Here is a 27,913-nt window from a genome sequence, read left to right on the forward strand (position 1 = left end):
GATATATATAATGTAGTTAAGAAAGTAATACTAAGTGTATGTTGTGTAGTAAGCTGTTATTAGCCCATGTGCCTCACCCTAATAATTTGGTCCCTTTCCCCCTTATAGTTTAGCCTACTGTTCTGACCTGGTGGTGCACATGTAGCCTATAGCCTGTTTTAGACAAATGTACTCATTGACTATTTTAAGAGCTTTCATTGTCTGCTTATATGCCCCCTTCATTTATCCTACAGTTCTGACTTGGTGTACAGGGACAACACTGTAAGAATGGCCCATGTTCTGAATTCTGTCACTGTACATTTCAAAAGTGCAGAACAAATAGTTATATTGACTACGTCTGTTTTTCCTCACTCATTAATGTCTTAATCGAAATTACGGATAGCCTCTTATTCTCATCATTCTCTTATGCCATAGTTTGTACATTTCAATTGTCAGTAAAAAAACACATTTGTTTAAAAAGGCAATAAATGAAGCTGAATTAACTGTTTTTGCTGCCAGACAAGGCTCCGCTGATAGCCAGGTGTGACCGTGTTAAGGATTCACTCCATGGTGCTGAAAAGAAAGCCCTGCTGTTGGGACAGCTTTATGTAGGCCCTAACAGTTTATGGGCACCGTGTGTCACCTTTATAGTGCAATGAATGTATTGTTTAGTGTTGTGGCTTTGCTGGCATGCATATAAAAAATGTTGAGTTTGCCCCAACAAGATTGACATGCTAAAATAGCAGGATAGTAACTTTTAAAAGTGAGATTTTCATTGGACAGTTACACTAACATATTTATAAATGCCTAGGCCTTATTCAAAATAGACCATGTTTTTGTACTCAGATGCAAGTAGGCCCACTGTATAATAAATAAAACATCGAAAAGTCTATGCCGTTTCTAAATTTCAGCGGGAGAGGGCAAACCATTTCAAATCGCATATGCACAGAGAAGGATTTTCCCGCACTGAAAGCTGGAAGTGACGTACTTCCTTCGCGGTAAATGGTGCTGCATGCGACAGATGCCAGCGGAGAAATACAGCAACACAGAAATCTAAACAGGTGCAATTCAAACTTTCTTCGGAGCTGGCCAAGTAGAAGTTGTCACTATGTTGCCCGCGTCACAGTCTGCATGTTGATGTAGAACATCTATTGTTGCGCAACATCTTCAACGCGCGCCTTCCATCCCATCAGCTTTCTAAAGTTCCGCCCTCTGGAAAGACAGGTAATTTTACATGTTTATCGAACATTGCCTTCAGTTTGCGTGTTGATAAAATCATACAAATTTGCCTACTTCGTAACTTAACTTGCATGATTTTGTGCAAGATAAGGAATAACGTTAGTCTCTTACAAAAGCATTCACAGCAGAGCCTACAATCATTGAAAGCCAAAATGTTGTATTCGACATCTATTCTATTTAGCTAGCCTTTGTTCAGTGTTTTGATAACCGCAGCCATACTCTTGACCTGGTTACCAATGCACTTTCTATTGACATATCCTCCTGAATTGTTGTTACTTTCTGATCTGTGCATTTTTACTACCTTGTTGCCCAACGCGTTATTAAGAAAGGCTATCTTACCTCTGAAGCTGCTACAGATGTTATTGTGAATGAACAATACTCCACCACCTAGTCTGCCTTCCTCTTGTGAGGATTTAGTTGATGACTAATAACAAATTAAGCGCAACCACTAATGCCATAGCTCCAGTAAAGTTGAAAAGGCCACATCCAAACGGAGAGCCCCTTGGATGAGTGAGGAAACTAGTCAATTAAAGATACATTTCAGAAAGATAGCAGAAGCAGAGAGAGTCGAAGTTGGTAGGGCCATTATGTTGTTCTGAGAGAAACTTGGCATATATAACAAGGCAATTAGAAATGACAGACTGGCTCATTTTTCTAACATAATCACTATAAATCTGAATAATTTGAGTGTGCTCTTCTCGACCATTGATGGCTTGATAAATCCTACCCCTGCAAGCCTATGGGAACTTTCCTCCACATCTAAATGTGATGGCTTGATAAATCCTACCCCTGCAAGCCTATGGGAACTTTCCTCCACATCTAAATGTGATGGCTTGATAAATCCTACCCCTGCAAGCCTATGGGAACTTTCCTCCACATGTAAATGTGATGGCTTGATAAATCCTACCCCTGCAAGCCTATGGGAACTTTCCTCCACATCTAAATGTGATGGCTTGATAAATCCTACCCCTGCAAGCCTATGGGAACTCCTCCACATCTAAATGTGATGGCTTGATAAATCCTACCCCTGCAAGCCTATGGGAACTTTCCTCCACATCTAAATGTGATGGCTTGATAAATCCTACCCCTGCAAGCCTATGGGAACTCCTCCACATGTAAATGTGATGGCTTGGCAGCATATTTGAGAGAGAACCAACATTAGGCTAGGTATCAGTCAAGCAAGACCTGAAGAGAAGTTTGATATGTGCTCTAGCCTGCCACTCAAAGGCACTATGGATTTATTTTCCCTGGTTGACACAGACATGCTCAGGAAAGTGATATCACAATTTAAGCCTCCTACCTGCCTTCTCAATCCCACCACCTTCTTCAAAACAGTTTAAATTGCATATCTGAAAAATTGTTACTCACTCCCTGTCCCTGTCCACAGGAACTTTCCCCACTGCACTAAAAACTGCTATGTTGAAACCCCTTCTGATGAAAAGTAATCTAGATTCTTTAGCTTTTAGCTATTTTTGGCCAATCTCCAGCCTTCCATTCTTAAGAAAAATTCTGGATAAATTGGTTTTCAGACAGATAAATTATTTTTTAAGTGCCAACTATATTTCTGAAATATTCCTATCTGTTTTTCATGCCCACCACAGCACAGAGACAGCCTTAGTTAAAGTGGAAAATTATCATGCCAAACAGCTCTCTGTTCTTTTAATCTTAGATTTAAGTGCTGCATTCAACACTGTTGACCATGATGTCCTTCTGGACAGGCTAGAAAATGGGTTGTCATCTCCGGTCCAGTTTTAAATTGGTTTGGGACCTATTTAACTGGTCGAGAGTGGCATTCCACAAGGTTCAATTTTAGCTCCACAGATAAATTATTAGACTGTATTAGTGATTTAAATACTTGGATGGCTCACAACTTCTTCCAGCTAAATCAAGACAAGACCGAGGTACTTATTATTGGAGCCAAAGCACAGAGAGAGACTCTAGCCGCACATTTTAATTCACAGGCAATAAAGATAAAACATCAGATAAAAAAACCTAGGTTTATTCTGAACTAAATTTTGAATCGCACATTAGGAATGTCACCAAAATAGCTTTTTACCACCTGAGGAGCATTGCCATGGTGCGGCCGTTTCTCTCTCAGGCTGATGCAAAGAGACCCATGCTGTTATTACAAGCACACATTACACCGGTTTTAAGGTCTCTGCACTGGCTGCCTGTGAGTTTTAGAATTAATTTTAAGATCTATTGGTTTCTAAATTAATCTACAATTGTGCACCACAATACATGTCAAACATGCTTTTAAGTTGTGTACCCAGTATGTCCCTCAGGTTCTCCGGCATTGCCTTTTACCTATCCCAAAGCCTAGGACCAAGAAGCATGGAGAGGCAGCCTTTAGTTACTATGCCCCCAGCCTTTGGAATAGCCTGCCAGAGATCCTGAGGGGGGATGAAACTGTAGACATATGTAAGAGATCTTAAAATACATATTTTTAGGTTTGTTTTTCCTTACGGTGCTTTTTAGTTATTCAGCTTGTCAGTCTTAAAATTAAAATTAAAAATTATGTTTATCTTATTTTTTTTGTAGTAAGTGTTTCAGCTTTTATTTTCATTGTTTTTTTCCTGTAAAGAACATTGTTGGGTTCCATGTCTATAATGTACTCTCTAAATACATTTAGATTTGATTTACGACACAACAATCACTTTATTATGTAATAATAATGATACATGGGACTTATATAGCACTTTTCAATTATCCAAAGTCGCTTAACAGTATGTAGGTCTGCCTTTATTCTAAATCACAATCAAAGTGATTGTTGTGTTATAAAGATACTTTTGGTCAAGTAGTATATGTGGACACCTGCTTGTCGAACATTTCATTTCAAAATCATGGACATTAATATGGAGTTGGTCCCCCCTTTGCAGCGATAACAGCCTCCACTCTTCTGGGAAGGCTTTCCACTAGATGTTGGAACATTGCTGCTGGGACTTGCTTCCATTCAGCCAGGAGAGCATTAGTCAGGTCGGGCACTGACGTTGGGCGATTATGCTCGGCTCGCAGTCTGTGTTACAATTTATCCCAAAGGTGTTCGATGGGGTTGAGGTCAGGGCTCTGTGCAGGCCAGTCAAGTTCTTCCATACCAATCTCGACAAACCATCTCCTTATTGACCTCGCTTTGTGCACAGGGGCATTGTCATACTGAAACAGGAAAAGGCCTTCCCCAAACTGTTGCCACAAAGTTGGTAGCACAGAATTGTCGAGAATGTCATTGTATGATGTAGCATTAAGATTTCCCTTCACTGGAACTAAGGAGCCTAAACCGTGATTAGTCACTACAGAGAACGCGTTCCCACTGCTCCAGAGTCCAATAGAGGTGAGCTTTACACCACTAGCCAACGCTTGGCATTGCACATGGCGATCTTATGTTTGTTTGAGGCTGCTCGGCCATGGAAACCCATTTCATGAAGCTCCTGATGAACAGTTATTGTGCTGACATTGCTTCCAGAGGCAGTTTGGAACTTGGTAGTGGGTGTTGCAACAGAGGACAGACAATTTTTATGTGCTTCAGCACTTTGTGGTCCCATTCTGTGAGCTTGTGTGGCCTACCACTTTGTGGCTGGGTCATTGTTGTTCCTAGACATTTCCACTTTACAATAACAGTACTTACAGTTCACTGGGGCAGCTCTAGCAGGGTAGAAATTTGACGAACGGACTTGAACTGATCTTATGACAGTGCCACATTGAATGTCACTAAGCTCTTCAGTAAGGCCATTCTACTGCCAATGTTCGTCTATGGAGATTGCATGGCGGTGTGCTCGATTGTATAAACCTGTCAGCAACGGGTGTCGCTGAAATAGCCAAATCCACTAATTTGAAGGTGTGTCCATACTTTTCTCTCTCTCTCTCTCTCTGTGTTAGTGTGTGTGTAATTCCAAAAGAAACGCCATCTTGATTTCGAGTCAGGAATGCACTAATATAATGTAAAACTCTCCAGAACTGGGTGACCAGGCTAATAGTATTGGGAATCACTGGGAGGATTAGTGATAGCTAGCCCAAGATGTACTCTTAAGGAGCCTAATGTTACCATTACTCCTTAAGGTCCAAGGACCTTATGTTATTTTCAGAGGTAGACTAGCTCTGGCAGCCAAAACAGCCATATGCATTCTGCAATATGGACGGGAATAACAGTAACCTAATTTTATTGACAATATTTTACATAAAACATCTTGCTGTGCTGCTATTTTTAGTTTCTATAAACTCAGTGGAAAACATTCTCTACATTCAGCCCCACTCTAATTTTGAGGAGCGTTCCTTTAAAACATGCATCCAATCCCCTTGATCCCTTACATAATAGATGTATTTTATATAGTGCATGGAAACCATGTGTTTTGTATTTGATACCATTCCTCTCCAGCTGTTACCAGGAGCCCATTCTCCCCAATTAACGAGCCACCATCCTGCTGAGTTTACATCTGCACTAGCCATCTTCATACTCAATATCTGCAGCTTCATCTGTAATATCTTAGGAAGCCAGTAGATGGCAGTGCAGCCTAAGAGCTCAGCCCCTGTTATCAGATATGGGCTTGTTTGACAGTGTAGGCAACTGCCTAATGACTGATCTACAAATCACCTTTTGCATCATCAATAACAACTTATTATTATTGTTATTATTATTTGTAGAGTCAGTCAGTCACAATTTACATAATGGTTTTGACGCTCTCTAACACTTCCAATGACACCATTCATTCCTATGTAAAAACTCAATAGCGCATTGAAGCAAAATGAAATCTGTTAAGATGGCGTCTCATAGAGACATAACATGCACAGTTAGAGCTACTCCAGGAAGTGACTTTGCAGGGTAGCTCAGTGCTGCCCCTCTCATTGTGTAACTCAAGTTGAAGGCCGACCGTGGGGCCCTGCAGGCTGCCATTTGCAACTAAATGATCCTTAACTTCTGTGTGCAAATTATTATTTATTTTAATTAAATTTTTGTTAAATAATTGGTTCAAGGACATAAGTCTGGTGTATAAGAAGCAATTATTGGTAACGTGATTGTCTTAGAATGTTTATTTTACTTAGATGAAGATTGACCATGACGATTTTTTCATTTCCTATAATGGTGGATCCTGTTTTCTGATAACGATGCCTGCAGTACCGCGGTCTACCTTGAACTGCCATGGCTTCAATGAGAGGGGGCAAGCGTTCTCCACTGGGTAGCAGTAAACGTTCACAGTTCCACACAGTTTACATACCTGTCCAATGAGTAGTATCCAGAGATGTATATAAACCCTGAATTGACGATGCTATGTATTGGCCATTGAGAGGCTTTGAAGCCACCGGTCGACATATTGGCACTAGGGTTGGGCCGATATATGATTAAATCGAATATCGTGATATTTGACATTGACGATACATCGTGACTCGCAAAACGATATATCATGATGTGCAACACTATACTCTATTTGAACTTTTCAATTCAAAACAGTGCAGTTTTATCAGTTGTGCTGTATCAATATGTTGAAAAGTCTAAATGAATTAAATAAGCCTTATGTTTTGCCATACCAAGGTTATTTAATTAAAATGCGATAATATCGTAAATAAGCACAAATTGCAGTCTGTAATTATCTAGTCATTAACGGTGCGAACCGATTCCGATTATTTAAAAATTATTTTCTCCCCAATTTCGTGATATCCAATTGTCCCATCGCTGTAACTCCTTTACGGATCTGTTGCTTTTAAAAAACAAACAAAAACAAATGAAGGAAGCTGGAAGTTCAGGGGAGATGGTTTTCCACAGCCAGATAAAATGACTGTCACACCAATAATACTAATGTACAGCAGTGGAGGCTGCTGAGAGGATGACGGCTCATAATAATGGCTGGAACGGAGCGAACGGAATGGCATCAATCACATGGAAACCATGTGTTTTGTATTTGATACCATTCCACTCATTCCTCTCCAGCTGTTACCAGGAGCCTGTCCACACCAATTAAGGCGCCACCATCCTCCTGTGATGTAAACTCATCAAAAAAAGAAACGTCCTCTCACTGTCAACTGTGTTTATGTTCAGCAAACTTAACATGTGTAAATATTTGTATGAACATTACAAGATTCAACAACTGAGACATGATCTGAACAAGTTCCACAGACATGTGAGTAACAGAAATGGAATAATGTGTCCCTGAACAAAGGGGAGGGGGGGTCAAAATCAGAATTAACAGTCAGTATCTGGTGTGGCCACCAGCTGCATTAAGTACTGCAGTGCATCACCTCCTCATGGACTGCACCAGATTTGCCAGTTCTTGCTGTGAGATATTACCCCACTCTTCCACCAAGGCACCTGCAAGTTCCCGGACATTTCTGGGGGGAATGGCCCTAGCCCTCACCCTCCGATCCAACAGGTCCCAAACGTGCTCAATTGGGATTGAGATCCGGGCTCTTCGCTGGCCATGGCAGAACACTGACATTCCTGTCTTGCAGGAAATCACGCACAGAACGAGAAGTATGGCTAGTGGCATTGTCATGCTGGAGGGTCATGTCAGGATGAGCCTGCAGGAAGGGTACCACATGAGGGAGGAGGATGTCTTCCCTGTAACGCACAGCGTTGAGATTGCCTGCAATGACAACAAGCTCATTCCGATGATGCTGTGACACACCGCCTCAGACCATGATGGACCCTCCACCTCCAAATCGATCCAGAGTACAGGCCTCAGTGTAACGCTCATTCCTTTGACGATAAACGCAAATCCGACCATCAACCCTGGTGAGACAAAACCGCGACTCATCAGTGAAGAGCACTTTTTGTCAGTCCTGTGACGGTGGGTTTGTGCCCAGAGCTGTTGGTAAAATTATGATTAAATGACTGAACAAATCATTTTAAATGGAACTGTAACTAAGTAAACTTATACTCTGTTTTATTATATCTGATTAACAATATGAGTTCATAAGTTGTGATTGTGTGACACAGACAAGGAGTAATTAAAGTTAATGAACACCATTCCAACTAGGAAGAAAGAAGTGGACTGTGTAAACAGATCAGGTCGTTAACCTATGGTTGAACCGACGAAACTTAGCTCTGGGGTGTTTAAGATAAGACAGTGAGTGCATTCCTAGGTTTTATGTTAATTAGAACTGTCAGCTAAGGGGTGATCGATAATGTTGAGGGGTCAAAAGTTACCTGGGAGTGTTTTAGTAAGTTAGAATGAACTTTTCACCTCACTTTGTCCCTGTCGAGGGGTTTCTGTTAAGCAATGAAATGACGTCATATTTTGTATATAAACTGTTGCTCGTGGTGAAGTGGCAGCGCGCTCCGAGAATAAATTCTGTTACCTATTATTGAAAAGACTGGTCTCCGTCTATTTTATGCAAACAAGAATCTTACAAATTCTCATAAAATAGATTAAGGGTTTTCAATTAATGAAAACACATTGGCATCATTAAATTACAGCAACAATAGGTGATGTTGTTGCCGGTGATGTCTGGTGAGAACAGGCCTACAAGCCCTCAGTCCAGCCTTTTGCGGACAGTCTGACCACTGCTGGAAGGATTATGCGTTCCTGGTATAACTCAGGCAGTTGTTGTTGCCATCCTGTCCCGCAGGTGTGCTGTTCAGATGTACAGATCCTGTGCAGGTGTTGTTACATGTGGTCTTCCACTGCGAGGACGATCAGCTGTCCAGCCTGTCTCCCTGTAGCGCTGTCTTAGGCGTCTCACAGTACGGGCATTGCAATTTATTGCCCTGGCTACATCAGTATGTCTCCAGCATGCCTAAGGCACGTTCACACAGATGAGCAGGGACCCTGGGCATCTTTCTTTTTGGTGTTTTTCAGAGTCAGTAGAAAGGCCTCTTTAGTGTCCTAAGTTTTCATAACTGTGACCTTAATTGCCTACCGTCTAACAGACTGTTTGTGTCGACTGTTCCACAGGTGCATGTTCATTACTTGTTTATGGTTCATTGAACAAGCATGGGAAACAGTGTTTAAACCCTTTACAATGAAGATCTGTGAAGTTATTTTTACTAATTATCTTTGAAAGACAGGGTCCTGAAAAAGGGACCTTTCTTTTTTCTTTTTGCTGAGTTTACATCTGCACTAGCCATCTTCATACTCAATATCTACAACTTCACCTGTAAAATCTTAGGAAGCCAGTAGATGGCAGTGCAGCCTAAGAGCCCAGCCTCTGTTATCAGCTACGGGCTTATTTGACAGTGCAGCATCAGCCTAATGACTGATATACAAATCACTTTGCATCATAAATAACAACTCATTGGGAGAGGCGAACGTCGAGAGCCATGCATCCTCTGAAACACGTCCCTTCCAAGTGCTTCTTGACACACTGCTCGCTTAACCCAGAAGCCAGCCGCACCAATTTCAGTTTATGACAAAACAAGCAGTTTAGAGAATCATTGAACCATCTAAACCTCTGTGAAATAACTTTTCAATCACCAGCAATGTTGTATTTCCAGATGTTTGAAGTTGTTGTACAAAACCGAATGTAAAAGATACAAAAACTAAACTTAAGAACGGGAAGCATAGACATAGAGCATATAGAACATATCTATTGCTTCTTATATTTGCCTTTGAGTGTCAGACCTTTAGCTCACATTTCTATGTGAATTGGTCGGGTCGCCTAAAAAGTTACACATTTCAGCTTTTAAAGCTTTTTTTTTTAAATACATTTTTTATTTGTATGTTTAGCTCATATAATATTTTAAAGTATGCATTAACCTCTACGGGATTGGTGCCCCCCCCCCCATGGGACAACTGAGCTAATGTGATTAGCATGACTATTGTTTGAGGAGAGTGCACAGTTATGTACTTACAAATGTATCAATAAACCAATTTGGTACATTTGGGCAGACTTGATACAACATTTTGACCAGTAATGGTTCATTGGATCAATCTAAGACGTTGCACATACAGAAACAGACGCCTCACAAGTCCTCAACTGGCAGCTTCATTAAATAGTACCCGTAAAACACCAGTTTCGAAGTCAACTGTGAAGAGGCTTCTCCGGGATGCTGGCCTTCTAGGCAGAGTTGCAAAGAAAAAGCCATATCTCAGACTGGCCAATAAAATAAAAAAAAGATTAAGATGGGCAAAAGAACACAGACACTGGACAGAGGAACTCTGCCTAGAAGGCCAGCATCCCGGAGTCGCCTCTTCACTATTGACGTTGAGACTGGTGTTTTGCAGGTACCATTTAATGAACCTGCCAGTTGAGGACTTGAGGTGTCTGTTTCTCAAACTAGACACACAAATGTACTTGTCGTCTTGCTCAGTTGTGCACCGGGGCCTCCCAATCCTCTTTCTATTCTGGTTAGGGACAGTTTGCACTGTTCTGTAAAGGAAGTAGTACACAGCGTTGCACGAGATCTTCAGTTTCTTGGTAATTTCTTGCATGGAATAGCCTTCATTTCTCAGAACAAGAATAGACTGAGTTTCATAAGAAAGTGCTTAATTCTCAAGTACCCAATTTTCATACTTGAGAAAAAGTAAAGATACTTTAATAGGAAATTACTCAAGTGAAATTCACCCAGTAAAATACTACTTGAGTAAAAATGTAAAAGTATTTGGTTTTAAGTATCAAAAGTAAAAGTATAAATAATTTAAAATTCCTTATATTAAGCAGACCAGATGGCACAATTGTTAATGTTTTTCTAATTTTCAGATAGTCAGGGGCACACTCTAATCCTCAGACATCATTCAGAAACATAGCATTTTGTATTTAGTGAGTCTGCCAGATCAGAGGTAGTAGAGATGACCTGGGATTTTCTCTTGATAAGTGTGTGAATTGGACCATTTCTGTCTTGCTAAGCATTCAAAATGAGTACTTTTGTGTGTCAGGGAAAATGTATGGAGTACATTTACTACATTTAAGAATGTAGTAAAGTAAAATTAGTCAGAAATATAAATAAAGTACAGATACCCCAAAAAACTACCTAAGTACTTTACACCACTGCCATCTGCCCTCCCCCTGTCTGGTACAGGTACTCCTGCTGTGCACTCCCCTCTCTCCTGAGCTTTCACTTGCCTCCAGCACACACGCAGTGTTGGGCAAGTGACTTTGAACTCACAATGGCTAGCCCCAAGTTGTTATTTTTCTCTTGTGCTTTATGCTATTTGCCTCATGACTCCTGTGGGCTTTGTTAACTATGAATTTGCTTATTTACCCAACTGTGGGACAGACTGTTTGTTCCCATACTCGGAACTCTGACTCACTATTGGTTACACGGAATCTTGGTCTCCCAAACTATTCTAACCACCTCTCGCCGGCTTTGTATTCATGCTACCTGATTGAATTGCTGTACAATATGATCTTGTTGCCATCGAATGCACATTCAAATGTTATAAATCAACACTGCAGAGCTCCCCCTGTCTTCTGCCGTGTCCTGATTGTATTACTGCTGATTTATATCTGGAAATGTGCATGTACACCTTTGCCCATCTACTGTTGCTAGCCCCAATTCTGATTTGAGTTCTCATATTTGGGGTGGCAGGTAGCCTAGTGGTTAGTGTTGGACTAGTAACAGGAAGGTTGCAAGATCGAATCCCTGAGCTGACAAGGTAAAAATCTGTTGTTCTGCCTCTGAACAAGGCAGTTAACCCAGTGTTCATAGGCCGTCATTGAAAATAAGAATTTGTTCTTAACTGACTTGCCTAGTTAAATTAAGGTAAAAATAATTTTCAAAAAATAATAATAAAATCTGCTTCACTGATTTCTGCTTGCATAAAAGCTTGGGTTTTCTGCATGTTAACACTCAAAGCTTATTACCTAAAATGGATCAATTGAAAGTGTGTTCACAGCTCCATTCCAGATGTGTTGGTCATTACTGAGATGTGGTTAAGAAAGAGTGTTTTGAACACCTGATGTTAACCTTTTCTGGTTATAACCTTTTTAGGCAAGACTGATCTTCCAAAGGTGGTGGAGTGGCAATCTTTACCAAGAAACACCTTCAGTGCTCGGTTGTCTCCACCAAGTCTGTTCCCAAACAATTTGATTTGCTGGTTTTATGCATTAAACTTTCAAATAACTCTTTGTTGACTGCTGGGTGTTATCGGCCACCTTCAGCAGCGGCCTGTACCTTTTTATATGCCCTAAGCTCTCTCCTGGCCCCTTATACAAAGTCTGAATTTGGCCTGCTAGGTGACCTAAACTGGGACATGCTTAAATCACCTGACCAAGTCCTAAAGCAATTAGACTCCCTAAATCTTTCTCAGATTATTACCAATCCCACAAGATATGACTCCAAACACCCAGAAAAGGCTACTCTTCTTGATGTTATCCTTACAAATACTCTTGATAGGTATTAGTCTGGTGTTTTCTGTAATGACCTTAGTGATCACTGTTTTACAGCCTGTGTTCGTAATGGGTGCTAAGTGAAACAACCTGTCCTGATTTGTCATTAGACGCTTGCTAAAAAACTTTCATGACCTGGCCTCTGGAAATTTGTATAGAATCAGCTTGATCCTCTGAAGACACTTGGATCTCTCTCTGTGGGTCTAATCCCAAGAAGTTCTGGAAAACGGTTAAAGACCTGGAGAATAAACCCTCCTACTCACAGCTTCCCATGTCCCTTAATGTTGACAATGTGGTTGTTACTGAATAGGAGCACATAATTAAGTCAACATTCCTATTTGACTCTGCCATGCCTCCTTTCCCTCCCAACATTTCCTCATCTCCCACCCCTTCTAATGTTACTATCCCCGATGCTCCTCCCTCTTTTTCCCCTGCCAGGCTACAACGTTTCTCCCTGCAGGTGGTCACTGAGTCCGAAGTGCTAAAGGAGCTCCTTAAACTTGACCCACGTAAAACTTGTTCCGTTCTTCTTTAAGGTTGCTGCCCCTGTCATCGCTAAACCTATCTCTGACTTTTTTAACCTGTCTCTCCTCTCTGGGGAGGTTCCCATTGCTTGGAAGGCAGCCACAGTGCATCCGGAAAGGGGGAGATCAAGCTGATCCTAACTGTTATAGGCCCATTTCTATTTTGCCCTGTTTATCAAAAGTGTTGGAAAAACTTGTCAATAATCAACTGACTGGCATTCTTGGCATCTATAGTATGCAATCTGTTTTCCGCTCAGGTTATGGATGTGTCACTGCAACTTTAAAGGTCCTCAGTGATGTCACCATTGCCCTTGGTTCTAAGCAATGTTGTGCTGCTATTTTTATTGACTTGGCCAAAGCTTTTGATATTGTAGACCATTCTATTCTTGTGGGCCGGCTAAGGAGTATTGGTGTCTCTGAGGGGTCTTTGGCCTGGTTTGCTAACTACCTCTGAGAGTGTAGTGTATAAAGTCAGAACTTCTGCTGTCTGAGCCACTGCCTGTCACCAAAGGAGTACCCCAAGGCTCGATCCTATGTCCCATGCTCTTGTCAATTCACATCAACAACATAGCTCAAGCATTACACGGAACCCAAACCGTCTGCACGCTTTCGCCATTGTGCACTATCGTGCATAAATGTGTTTTGTCCCCCTACACCAAACGCGATCATGACACGCAGGTTAAAATATCAAAACAAACTCTGAACCAATGACATTCCTTTGGGGTCAGGTCGAAAAGCATTAAACATGTATGGAAATTTAGCTCGTTAGCTTGCACTTGCTAGCTAATTTGTCCTATTTAGCTAGCTTGTTTTTGCTAGCTAATTTGTCCTGGGATATAAACATTGAGTTGTTATTTTACCTGAAATGCACAAGGTCTTCTACTCCGACAATTAATCCACACATAAAACAGCCAACGGAATCGTTTCTAGTCATCTCTCCTCCTTGCAGGCTTTTTCATCTTTGAACTTATAGTGATCGGCATCTACACTTTCATAGTATTACCACGACAACCGGCAAAACAGTTAGTCTTTCAACCACCCACGTGGGGGTAACCAATGAGCAGATGGCACGTGGGTATCTGCTTCCATAAACCAATGAGGAGATGGGAGAGGCAGGACTTGCAGCGCGATCTTCGTCAGAAATAGAAAGGAGTTTTATTTTAGCCCTTGACATCGCAGAGGTAGATGCTCGTTGGTGCCCGCAATAATTGAATAACACGGATTTCTAAATGTAATTTGCGACGCTCATGCACGCGACGTGCCCAGTCAGCATGTTAGGAAGCTCTCTCATCCATTTATATGCAGATAATAGTCTTATACTCAGCTGGCCCCTCGCCGGATTTTGTCTTAAATGCTCTACAACAAAGCTTTCTTAGTATCCAACAAGCTTTCTCTGCCCATAACCTTGTTCTGAACACCTCCAAAACAAAGGTTGTGGTTTGTTAAAAAGAAAGCCCCTCTCCCCACCGGTGTGATTACTACCTCTGAGGGTTTAGGGCTTGAGGTAGTCACCTCATACAAGTACTTGGGAGTATGGCTAGATGTATCACAACCGGCCGTGATTGGGAGTCCCATAGGGTGGTGCACAATTGGCACACCATTGTTAGGGTTTGGCTGGGGTAGGCTGTCATTGTAAATAAAAATTTGTTCTTAAATTTAACTAGGCATGTCAGTTAAGGTTAAATAAAAAAATATTTTTGAAAAATGGTACACTGTCCTTCTTCCAGCACATATCAAAGCTGCAGGCTAAGGTTAAATCTAGATTTGATTTCCTCTATCGTAATCGCTCCTCTTTCACCCCAACTGCCAAACTAATCCTGATTCAGATGACCATCCTATCCATGCTAGACTACGGAGGCGTAATTTATAGATCGGCAGGTAAAGGTGCTCTCGAGCAGCTAGATGTTCTTTACCATTCGGCCATCAGATTTGCCACCAATGCTCCTTATAGGACACATCACTGCACTCTATACTCCTCTGTAAACTGGTCATCTCTGTATACCCGTCACAAGACCCACTGGTTGATACTTATTTATAAAACCCTCTTAGAATTTGTTCTTAACTGACTTGCCTAGTTAAATAAAAAATAGTGTATATTTAAGTCATTGGTAGTATCCAGTAGCCTATGACGTGTAGCTAGTGTGATTTTAGATTTGGTGGTTGAATAATTCATGTAGTAGTTTGAGCATTTTGTAAAAAGATTTTCCCAAGGAGTTTACCATATTGAGATGAGCATAAACAGATGACCAATGACAATCTTACTTAATCTTACACTTTGAACCTCCATTTCCTCTGTCCAATCTCATTAAGGTTTGAGTGTTGCCTACATTTTACTGCTCTATTCTGTCATCTAACTACAGAGAGGAAGAAAATGCATGCTTTGAATAAGTAACTGGACAAGAGTCATTAGTTGTAGACATTTGTGTTGACTTGGAAATCACTCTACTAAGCAACAAGGCTCAACCCCCATCTCTCTCTCACTTGCTCTCTCTTTGAGCAAACAATATATACCCAACACAAATTAGTTGCTTTGTGCCAATTGAGAATCCAACAAAGATGCAACACTAAGTGAAATGTCATTAGTGCAGGGGTGGGGGGAAAGAACAGACACTTTTGCCTCTTCAGAAGTCTTCAAGAGGTCTCCATGGTGACTGAGCTGCCTGTCAATTCCAATCCTTGCCATTGAGGGGCAGCATTGATCGACAGGTGGACCAAGGGGAAAAGTAGAGTTTGGCAGCAAGCAGAGGGTTAATGCTTTTAAGTTAAATGTTTTACTGCCTGTCTCTTTGTCTCAGATTGTGTATCAGGCTGAGTAGCTGTTAAAACCCACCAGGATTTTGCATTGCTCACTCTCTCAGCAACTGTAGCCTTGAGGTTATTACAGACACATCAGCTTCAAACGGTGTCCATGGTAGAACACGGTGTTCAGCTCCAGCATTGGTAATAGTTAGTGGGCCACTTCTTTTTCCACATAAGCCTAATTTTTCACTTGGGACCTCTTGCAGAGTAGCGGTTGAAGGCTATGTTGAGGTGTGTGTGTGTGGTGGGATTCTGGATGGATCTACAGGAGATGTTGGTCTCTCTCTGACTTGTAAAATTATTATAGAGCTGGGCTGTTTTGGAGGGGTGAGGCAGGGTAAGGGTGGTGAGCAGAGTTGAGGGACAGCTCTAATTAGATTACTGTAACCCCCATACGTGGGGCCACCTCACACCTGGTGGTCCTTGCACCCCATCCCAACGCTGAGGCAGGACCAGTTCACTGGGGAGAGGATTTGGATTGAGGGGACTGAGCTTTTGGTTGGGGAGAGGTGGGAGAGCTGCCCCAACTCAAAGGCCATGTCGAGGGGAGGGCCCTCAAATCCTCTCTAAATCTTTTGTCATTTATACAGGGATTTATTTGTCATTAAAGAACCATCATGGTATCAGAGCAGCATCAAGTAGCATAATTGCGTTTAAGAATATATTTTTTATTATAGAAATAAATACAAACCCTCTCTGGCCATACATTGTTGCACTGGGTATTGATATATTTTCCAAACTGGGGCTATATATGGGACTTGCACATACATTGATATTAAGAGGTGTTATAGATGGTTACATCCACTGAATATGGTGAATTGGACATCACCAACTGCACTTGTGCTGCCAGTCAGGCCCATAGTAAACTAATTGCAATACATTTGTCAACACAAGTCGCTGAACGAAGATTCCCCCTCTCTCTCTTCTGTTGACTTAACTCTGTGTATTTCCCCCAGTAGCTAGCTACCGACAGCTCCTGTCAGGCTGCTCATTCCATTACTGAGAGACCGTTGCTAGCCTCCTCACCATGGTTTCCTCCAACCCCGGCGACCATGTTGGTTTTTGCCCTCCCCTTTGGAGTTAAGCCCCCATGTTCAGGCTTGTTAAGTCTCTCTTTAGCACAAGACAACTTTCTCCCCCCTCACTCACAATGGAGCTGACCTCTGGAGCACATATCAGCTGGACATTACCCTTCCACTGCAGCGGTTGTTTTCTGCTCTACTTTAGCATTTATTAGGCTAACCCGTGCTGAAGTGGGAGGAGAAATAGGAGAAAGATCCTAAAAATTGGGTGACTCCAGCCACCCAAGTCATAGACTCTTCTGTCTGCTACCACACAGCAAGCAGTACCGGAGAGCCAAGTCTGGGACCAAAACAGCTTCTTTAACAGCTTCTACCCCCAAGTCACATGATTGCGGAAAAGTGAATCAAATGGCTACCAGGACTATTTACATTGACCCCCGTATTTTATTTGTATTTATTCTTATTTTTTGCACTGACTCTCTTGCACAGGCTTGATGTACACTCACTGGATTCTAACCACCCTGTCACACATACTACACTGACACTCCAACACGCACACATATTGATGACACACACGCTTATGCTACTCTCTGTTTATCTATGCATAGTCACTTTACCCCTACCTGTACAGTGCATTCGGAAAGTCTTCAGACCCCTTCACTTTTCCCACATTTTGTTATGTTACAGCCTTATTCTAAAATGAGTTCAATTGTTTGTTTTCCTCATCAATCTACACACAATACCCCATAATGACAAATCAAAAACAGGTTTCTTAGGTTTTTTGCAAAAGTATAAAAAATGTTTAAAAAAACATCACGTTTACAGTATGCAGACCCTTTACTCTGTACTTTGTTGAAGCACCTTTGGCAGCGATTTCAACTTCGAGACTTCTTGGGTATGACGCTACAAGCTTGGCACACCTGTATTTGGGGACTTTCTCCCATTCTTCTCTGCAGATTCTCTCAGGTTGGACGGGGAGCGTCACTGCACAGCTATATTCAGGTCTCTCCAGAGATGTTAGATCGGGTTCAAGTCTGGGCTCTGGCTGGGCCACTTAAGGACATTCAGAGACTTGTCCCGAAACCACTCCTGCATTGTCTTGGCTGTGTGCTTAGGGTCATTGTCCTATTGGAAGGTGAACCTTCACTCCCAGTCTAAAGCCGTGAGGGCTCTGGAGAAGATTTTCATTAAGGATCTCTCTGTACTTCGTTCTGTTCATCTTTCTCTCGATCCTGAATAGTCTCCCAGTCCCTGCCGCTGAAAAACATCCCCACAGCATGATGCTGTCACCACCATGCTTCACCACAGGGGTGGTGCCAGGTTTCTTCCAGACGTGACACTTGGCATTCTGGCCAAAGAGTTTTAAATCTTGGTTTCATCAGACCAGAGAATCTCGTTTCTCATGGTCTGAGAGTCCTTTAGGTGCCTTTTGGCAAACTCCAAGCGGGCTGTCAAGTGCCTTTTTTACTGAGGAGTGACTTCTGTCTGGTCACTCTACCATAAAGGCCTGATTGGTGGAGTGCTGCAGAGATGGTTATCCTTCTGGAAGGTTCTCTCATCGCCACAGAGGACATCTGGAGCTCTGTCAGAGTGACCATTGGGTTCTTGGTCACCTTCCTGACCATGGCTCTTCTCCCCCGATTGCTCAGTTTGGCTGGGTGGCCTACTCTAGGAAGAGTTTTGGTGATTCCAAACTTCTTCCATTTAAGAATGGTGGAGGCCACTGCGTTCTTGGGAGCTTCAATGCTGCAGAAATGTTTTGGTACCCTTCCCCAGATCTGTGCCTCGACACAATCCTGTCTCAAAGCTCTACGGACAATTCCTTCGACCTCATGGCTTGGTTTTTGCTCTGACATGCACTGTCATCTGTGGGACCTTTATACAGACAGGTGTGTACATTTCCAAATCACATCTAGTCAATTGAATTTACCACAGGTGGACTCCAAGTTTTAGAAGCATCTCAAGGATGATCAATGGAAACAGGATGCACCTGAGCTCAATTTGGTGTCTCATAGCAAAGGATTTGAATACTTCTGTAACTTTATACAACTTTATTTTAAATATAAAGTTGCAAAACTTTCTGGGGTATTCTGTGTAGATTGAGGAAATGTTTTTATTTAATCCATAATAGAATAAGGCTGTAGCATAACAAAATGTGGAAAATATTACCTCAACTAACCCGTACACCTGCACATTGACTCTGTACTGGTACCCCTTGTATCTAGCCTTGTTATTGTTATTGTGTTACTATTTTCCTTTAGTTTATTTAGCAACATTTTATTAATATTTTCTAACTCTGGATTGTTGGTTAAGGGCTCTCAATAAGCATTTCACGGTATGGTTGTATTCGGCACATGTGACATACAGTTTGTTTTATTTGATTCATACTTAACTTCAGATTCAACCATTCTTAAACCCTTCCACTCGTGGGAATTGGCCTATATGGATGGGGCTAAATTTAAATGTTTCTTATACAGAAGAAATATGGAAACATGCATGAACATAGTAGCAATTAAAAGGGAACCGTTCCGATATTATTGGAAAATGATTAGACTAAAGGTGAGGACACAACAGTTCACCTGATACAAGATTGAATCCAAGCATTACACTGTTGATTTTATGTGCATTTGACCTTTTATTGCACTTTTTTTGCCACATTTGATGACAACGAAATCTGAAAATACTCTGGATACATTCAGTAACATAATATTATTGGACAATGTTTGGTAGGTCCATCATAAGACAAAAAAATGACAAGGGTTTGAGTGAGAGGAGTAACTTGTGTTTCCAAGTGGCCACACACCTCGTGTGCACAGTTCCTAAGTCATTTCAATGTACTTTTATGACTCAAAGAAGAGTCTTCAACTATAAGGTGCTTTCCTAGCTGTGTTGTTGTGGAACTATAGCAAGCACACTTGTAGTTGTTTAGTTTGGAACACAACCCTGTATCCACAATTACTTTTGTTTACACAATCCAAAAACAGTCCCTTGTAAATCACAATCTGGGTCAGGTGGGCATCATTTGAAGGCATGTTCTATTGCCAACATGACTCGCTAAATTATAAAATACGATCTTAGTCTTGGGCTTTCACAAGGCAATTCAAATAAAATGTTATTGTTCACATACACATTTTTAGCAGGTGTGGGGAAATGCTTGATTGTTCAGGACAACCCAGGGTATAACGCCATGTCATCTTGTAACTACATCAAACATAGTGATCATAAACGTTGACACTAGAGGTCGACCGATTATGATTTTTCAACGCCGATACCGATTTATTGGAGGGCCAAAAAAAATATATATATATATGTGTGTGTGTGTATATATATATATATATATATATATATATATATATATATATATATATATATATATATATATATATATATATATATATAGTAGTAAGGACAATTACAACAATACTGAATGAACACTTTTATTTTAACTTAATATAATAAATGAAATCCATTTATTCTCAAATAAATAATGAAACATGTTCAATTTGGTTTAAATAATGCAAAGACAAAGTGTCGGAGAAGAAAGTAAAAGTGCAATATGTGCCATGTAAAAAAAACAGCTCATGTTTAAGTTGCTTGCTCAGAACATGTTATGTCATAATTATGTAAAATTCTGGCAAATTACTGTCTTTGTTAGGAAGAAATGATCTTCACACAGTTCGCAACGAGCCAGGCGGCAACTGCTGCATATACCCTGACTCTGCTTGCACAGAATGCAAGAGAAGTGATACAATTTTCCTAGTTAATATTGCTTGCTAACATGAATTTATTTTAACTAAATATGCAGGTTTAAAAATATATACTTGTGTATTGATTTTAAGAAAGGCATTGATGTTTACAGTTAGGTACATTGGTGCAACGATTGCGCTTCTGTTAAAACATCACCTGTTTGGCGAAGTAGTCTGTGATTCGATTATAAATCAATTATATACAACGCAGGACTAGCTAGTTAAACTAGTAATATCATGAACCATGTGTAATTAACCAGTGATTATGTTAACATTGATTGTTTTTTTTATAAGATAAGTTTAATGCTAGCTCGCATCTTACCTTGGCTCCTTTTTGCACTCGCGTGCCATGCAGTCTCCTCGTGGATTGCAATGTAATCGGCCATAATCGGCATCCACAAATGCAGATTGACTGATTTTTACTGATTGTTATGAAAACTTGAAATCGGCCCTAATCAGTCGACCTCTAGTTGAGACTATATATGACATGAGTTTTATGATATGGAAATGTGAAGTGCAGATTTTGGACTCAGTGTGTTTTGCTTGCTGGTATGACATCAAAGTGGCGGCAGCTTCTTGCTGTGCGAGGTGCTCAAGTTCAGAATGTCTGTTAGTCAGAACTCATACAGCGCTGTGAAGCGGTGACCGAGACCCTGAGCTCTGACTTCATGTATAGGATGTTACTGTACAGCCACTGTGTTTCTATTTGGGTGCTTATCAGTGCCCAGATCTGCCATTTTCAACCTGTATGGTGCGGGTGTAAAGGGCTACCTATTGAATGGATAGGCTATCCATTAAATAGTTACGAAAGTTAGGCCTAGTTAACCATTTTCATGAATTAAGCTCATATGATCACACTATCTATACATGTTTTCTGCTTGCTAAATTCGCTTACCTATTCATCCTGTTCCTCTTCTAGAGCAGGATCATGTGGTTTTAGATCCGCTATCAGGCATGTTGAAGTGAGTTATGGTTCTAATTAACCCATTTTTCTGTTCACAAGGTTGCTATGTGTGGGACAAGACCAATGAAACATTCAGTCCACAGCTTCATTTGTCCCCAATCATTCCACCTAAAAGAAGCCTGCCCTTCACCTTCATTATGACTCTGGAATGCCCCTTTGCACAAAATGGGCAAACAACATCCGAACACACACTCTCATTGCTGTTTCTTGCTTGCTGCATTAACTCTCTCTTGAAGACGACTGTTATACTGTGGCTCATGCCAGGACTGAGTGGACTAGCCAGTAACCCTGCACCATCTGTGTGGGACCTTAATAACCAGTGCAGTGATTTATTGGTCCTACTCAGCAGTGTCTTTTTGGGGGGACCAAATACCCCCCACCCCCCCACCTGAGCTTTTTAATAGAACTGCAGGAACATGCATGAAAACAGTGGTGATGTGGGGACTTCAGCCTTTCTGGACAAGATGCCACTGGTCTGTCTGGTGGTTAAAAAGATGAAATGTCCAGAAAATGAGCTCATAGTTTTCTTGGCTAAAAAATATGATTTGAAAGTCAAGTTGCTGTTCCTTTTTGATACGTTTGTCTTAGAGTTAAAGTTATGCTACAGATGTTTTATATAATTTTAGCCAGTAGTTTTGAAAGTGGCGCTCACAAGTCTAAACGGGTCACTGAAAATTCTGTATGTCATCCATTTCGTATGATATCTTACATCCTGAAAAAAAAAATCTGTTACCAATTCCAATTGTACAACATGTTAAGAATTTGTAAGTGCTTAAGATCCCGTTCAATATCTTTAAGAGTAGGCCTATTTTTTTTTTCTTCAAGAACACCAGCCGTAGATTGGCTACAAGATGTTTTCTTTTACCATGTCGATGCTAGCTACCCACCATAGAGGCACTTAGAACATCTCCCCCTTCCATCAGTCAGTAGCCTAAATGTTCTTATAGCTTTGTTGTGTATTGCATCAATGTCATGTGAACTGCTTACATTGAGACCCCCCATGTCACCACCTCCTGAGGCCGATAAGGAGCCCTAGTGAAAAGCCTGGTCTTATCTCCTCCCCATGCTCTGATGCTGGCCCTGCTTTATGGGTAGTAGCTCCTTTGTCTCCTCTCTTTCTCTCTCTCTCTCCCCTGATCACTCTCACTCACTCATTGCCCATGCAAGTTCTTTGAAGGCCCAGAAAAGGTTTGCAAAAGACACACACACCCTCCTTTCTGTTCTCTTCTCCTTCGTTCCCTCCATATCATTTCTCTGCACCCCCTCTCCTTTTCTCCTCTGTTTGAGGGGGCCTGGAAGGGGCATCCTCCTTTCTCTCCCAGCTGGGTTTGTTGACACACAGTCAATCTAGGGTTCTCTTTCACCCCTGTCCACCACCCCGCTTTTTACCCTTGCCCCCCCCTCACTCCACCTCTACTCGCCCCTCTCTTCTCTCTTCTCTCAGAACATGAAAGCTGCCACAGCTGTGGACTGTATTAGCATAGCCGCTGAAGAGGGGGGTGCTAAATATATTACAGCCATTACCTTTTGTTTGAGCGGTGACAGTTTTTAAAACATTTCAGCTTTTCACTGGGCCAAGGGAGGGAGCACAAAGGAGCGCCACTATGATTCTGTTGAACCTGATTTTTAAATATGGGTCAGAAAGCTAGCGTAATTCAGAGGGAGGGGGTTCAGAGCGTGTAAAGCTGTGTGAAACCTGTTGGAGCTAAAAACAATTAAGTCGTTTATTGTACAGTACCAGTCAAAAGTTTGAACACACCTACTCATTCAAGGGTTTTTCTTTATTTTGTACTATTTTCTACATTGTAGAATAATAGTGAAGACATCAAAACTATGAAATGACACATGTGGAATCATGTAGTAACCAAAAAAGTGTTAAACAAATCTTAATAGATTTTAGATTCTTCAATGTAGCCACCCTTTGCCTTGATGACAGCTTTGCACACTATTGGCATTCTCTCAACCAGCTTCACCTGGAATGCTTTTCCAACAGTCTTGAAGGAGTTCCCACATATGCTCAGTACTTGTGGGCTGCTTTTACTTCCTTCACCAGCAAAGCACCCCACATCCGTTCACCTACTCTGCATCTCACAAAGACATGGAGGTCGGATCCAAAAATGTCAAATCAGACCAAAGGACAGATTTCCACCGGTCTAATGTCCATGGCTCGTGTTTCTTGGCCCAAGCAAGTCTCTTCTTCTTATTAGTCTCCTTTAGTAGTGGTTTCTTTGCAGCAATTTGACCATGAAGGCCTGATTCACACAGTCTCCTCTGAACAGTTGATGTTGATATGTTTCTGTTACTTGAACTCTGTGATGCATTTATTTGGGCTGCAATCTGAGGCTTATCACTAATGAATTTATCCTCTGCTGTAGCGATAACTCTGGGTCTTCCTTTCCTGTGGTGGTCCTCATGAGAGCCAGTTTCATCATAGAGCTTGAAGTTTTTTAAATTTATTAAATCAATTTTACCCCCTTTTCGCCCCAATTTCGTGGTATCCAATTGTTAGTAATTACTGTCTTGTCTCATCGCTACAACTCCCGTACGGGCTCTGGAGAGACGAAGGTCGAAAGCCATGCGTCCTCCGAAACACAACCCAACCCAACCAAGCCGCACTGCTTCTTAACACAGCGCGCCTCCAACTCGGAAGCCAGCCTCACCAATGTGTCGGAGGAAACACCATTTCCTTGGTTAGCGCACACTGCTCCCGGCCCGCCACAGGAGTCGCTGGTGCGCGATGAGACAAGGATATCCCTACCGGCCAAACCCACCCTAACCCGGACGATGCTAGGCCAATTGTGCGTCGCCCCACAGACCTCCCGGTCGCGGCCGGCTGCGACAGAGCCTGGGCGCAAACCCAGAGTCTCTGGTGGCACAGCTAGCACTGCGATGCAGTGCCTTAGACCACTGCGCCACCCGGGAGGCCTGAGCTTGATGGTTTTTGCGACTGCACTTGAAGAACTTACAAAGTTACACTATTTAACTTTTAACAAAGCACACCTGTTAATTGAAATGCATTCCAGGTGACTACCTCATGGTTCTGGTTTAGAGAATGGCAAGATTGTGCAAAGCTGTCAAGGCAGCTTTGCACAAAGATTCTTTGAAGAATCTTAAATATAACAGTTTTTTAAAACTTTTCTTTGGTTACTACATGATTCCATATGTATTATTTCATAGTTACAATTTAGAAAATATAAACATTTAAGAAACCCTTTAATGGAAAAAAAGGAATCAATGGATTAAGAAATATGTAACATTTAAAATAATAAGTGGCTGAACAAACAAGTGCATGATATTTCACCTAAATTCAGATTTTTTTCCCCCTAATTTCCAAACAAATCTTTTTCATCCAACACATCTCATAGTGGTAAAGACTTTCTGATTTTCAGATTAAAATGTGAGCTAGCTTCTGACTGAAGTGTCAAGAGACTGACATTTGGATGGTCCTGTATTTCCATTGGCAGGTGGAAATATGAGCAAGGCCAGATCCAGCTGGGACAAGAGGGCCCCCCAGGGGCCTGCCCTCACCAGGGTGACCCGTAGCTCCACCCCCCAGGCCTGGCACACAGAGCCGCCCCAGGACTCTGGGCCTGGCCCACATGGGACCCAGCTGAGGAAGCAGACAGACTCAGCCCTACCCCTGGCCCAGGACCTCAGTCAAATGAGTGTGAGTGGACAGGACACCTCACTACCACGGTAATTCCAGTTACATCAGTCATGAAGAATATTTTCAGTGATCCAGTTGGATGGATACTTGTACTTCTTGCATTTGGGAAGAACTGAATTGAAGATGTATTCTGCTCTCTATTCCATTTCGCAGCAAATATCTTTTGTAAAATTAATAACATCAAAATATTGGAGACTGTGGGGTCACAGATGTGACAATAAGATTGAATAATGATTTTCTAACTTTGTGTTGTTTCAGGAAAGGGAGGGTGTCTAAGGGCAGCAGTGGCCCCATCCAGGGGGGTCCGTCGTCCTCTGGCTCTAAGCCTACACAGAGCTCCCCCTCTGGGCCGGCAATGAATCCCTCTCCCCGGGGAGGCCTGGCTGCTGTGGCTCGTCTGGTGAAACTGGGGCGCTGTAAGAATGTGGTGGTGGTGGCCGGTGCAGGCATCAGTACGGCCAGCGGTATCCCAGACTTTAGGTGGGGTTGTGGGTGCAAGTCCTATGGGTTCTAGAGTATACTTGCTCACTTTCTCTTGCTCTCGTTTTTGTCTCACTCCAATTTGTGTTTCTATCCTCCCTCCCACTAGGACCCCGGGCACAGGGCTGTATGCCAACTTGGCCAAGTACAACATCCCCTACCCGGAGGCCATCTTCAACATCGAGTACTTCTCCAACGACCCTCGGCCCTTCTTCTCCCTGGCCAAGGAGTTGTACCCAGGCAGCCACCGACCCAACTACATCCACTACTTCATCCACATGCTGCACCTCAAGGGCCTGCTGCTCCGCATGTACACCCAGAACATTGACGGCCTGGAGAAGAGTGGGTGTGGGGGGAGGGACATGGGGTGGGTCTTTTGGGAAAGTGAATCTGCTCATGTCTAAGTTTATAAGGACATTAGCTATATTTGAAGTCTACTCGTCCTTCAATAAAATGTGTGGTAGAAAACAGAAAGAAAGCACAGAATTGCAGCATGCCTTTCATTGTGACAGAGCAGGGGAAACTTAAACAGGCAGTATCATCTCAAACAACTGACATTAAAGATGTGAGAAAGGACATCACAATCCATGTTAGTGAATGTTATTGACACTGACTCATCCTCTCCCCTTAACAGTAAGTGGCATCCCAGACGAGAAGCTGGTGGAGGCTCATGGAAGTTTTGCGACTGCTTCCTGTCACCTGTGCTACACCCCATTCCCTGCCCAGGAGGCCAAGGTAAACCAGGACAAAAGGTCACCAGCCCATGCCAATCACAGGTGGTCAGCAAAATATCAGAAATGAAAATAACTTAATTTACAAAACCCACAAAGAGATGGCAATAATAAGCCACCAGTTTGTAACACAGATGAATATGGACTTGATTCAGGGTTTGCTTTAAAGAATATTCAAGACATTCAAATGCAGGAGCTAAACAGCCTAAAGTAGTCCTGGTAAATCTTTGACCAACTTCTCTTGGATGACCGTCTCTTCCAGAGTGCCATAATGAGTGACGAGGTCCCGGTCTGTACATTCTGCCAGGCCACGGTCAAACCGGACATAGTGTTCTTTGGAGAGGACCTTCCTGAGAAGTACTTCCTGCATTCTAAAGACTTCCCTAAAGCTGACCTGCTCATCATCATGGGCACGTCTTTACAGGTGAACCTCAAACTGTTAAGCGGCTGCAGAAATGTTATATTGTCTACTGAAACAGTACCGCATCACACGGCCAACTACTCCACACTATTTGTCACTTGAGTTCAGTTGCCTAAAAGTGTTCATTCACTTTTTATTTTAGCTGATATTAACCAGATTACAAACTTAAAAACAGTTGTGATGAAACAACAACACCATAAGACTTGAAAATAAGCACAAAATAGTGAACCAATGTCATAACATCAGCGTTCTTTCTATGGATCTGACTCACTGTCTCACATCATGTGGTTTCTGCCAGATCGAGCCCTTTGCCAGCCTGGTGAACACAGTGAGGTCCACGGTTCCGCGGCTGCTCCTGAACCGGGACGCAGTGGGTCCCTTTCAGAAGGTGCCCCTGAGGAGGGGCGACTACATAGAGCTGGGGGACCTGGTGGACACGGTCAGGAGGTTTGGTGAATTCCTAGGGTGGCATTCCGAGATCCAAGACCTGATGACCAGTCAGGAAAATGGGGTATGTACAATGCAACACTTTCTATATATATTCAGTTTAGGCCAGTGTTATTTCAAGGGGCATCTGCTTAAAATATAGTCTGTTTGAACTAGCTTGCTCTCTCTTGGTTTGTCATGGGCTTAGATGAGTATTTTTATGTGTTGTGAACAAAACTGGTTGCATCATTTCTCTGCAGACCATCCCTACTCTGGTAAGCAATGTTTCATCAGGAAGGGGCCGAGAAGGGCCCACCCAGACCAAAGCCACTGGCCTGGGGAGGAGAGGGGCATCAGAGCCCCGAGGAAGGTTGCCCCCTAAGTCCAGGCCAGGGGCCCGTGGCCCCACCAACGGCAGCAGTGAGAGCGACTCCGAGTCAGACAGCAAGAGCATAGTTTCATCCAGCCCAAGTAAATGAAACTGAACATTGAACATGTCCCCTGGGCCCCCCCCAAAAAAATACACTCATTTCAATTGGTCGAGGAAAAAGTTTGTGTCAGCGTCTGCTGACGTGTGCATGTGTACAGTATGAATGTTTCAAATCAATGCAAATTGACATTTTCAGCACATAAGTGAACCTCCTCGTTGTCTGAAATGGCCG

At 42.2% G+C, this 27,913-nt stretch overlaps 1 protein-coding gene across 1 annotated transcript; it reads left to right on the plus strand.

Moving 5' to 3' along the window:
• Positions 1 to 927: 927 nt before the first annotated feature.
• si:dkey-103i16.6 (SIRT1 domain-containing protein) lies at positions 928 to 27,756 on the plus strand. Its single transcript, XM_024379800.2, has 8 exons — positions 928 to 1,203; positions 24,991 to 25,222; positions 25,452 to 25,673; positions 25,783 to 26,015; positions 26,308 to 26,408; positions 26,667 to 26,828; positions 27,124 to 27,336; positions 27,512 to 27,756. The coding sequence occupies exons 2-8, from the start codon at positions 24,999 to 25,001 to the stop codon at positions 27,728 to 27,730; spliced, it is 1,374 nt and encodes a 457-aa protein (XP_024235568.1). The 5' UTR covers positions 928 to 1,203; positions 24,991 to 24,998; the 3' UTR covers positions 27,731 to 27,756.
• Positions 27,757 to 27,913: the final 157 nt, after the last annotated feature.

The sequence above is a fragment of the Oncorhynchus tshawytscha genome, linkage group LG19 (assembly GCF_018296145.1).
Source record: "Oncorhynchus tshawytscha isolate Ot180627B linkage group LG19, Otsh_v2.0, whole genome shotgun sequence".
NCBI classification, from domain to species: domain Eukaryota; kingdom Metazoa; phylum Chordata; class Actinopteri; order Salmoniformes; family Salmonidae; genus Oncorhynchus; species Oncorhynchus tshawytscha.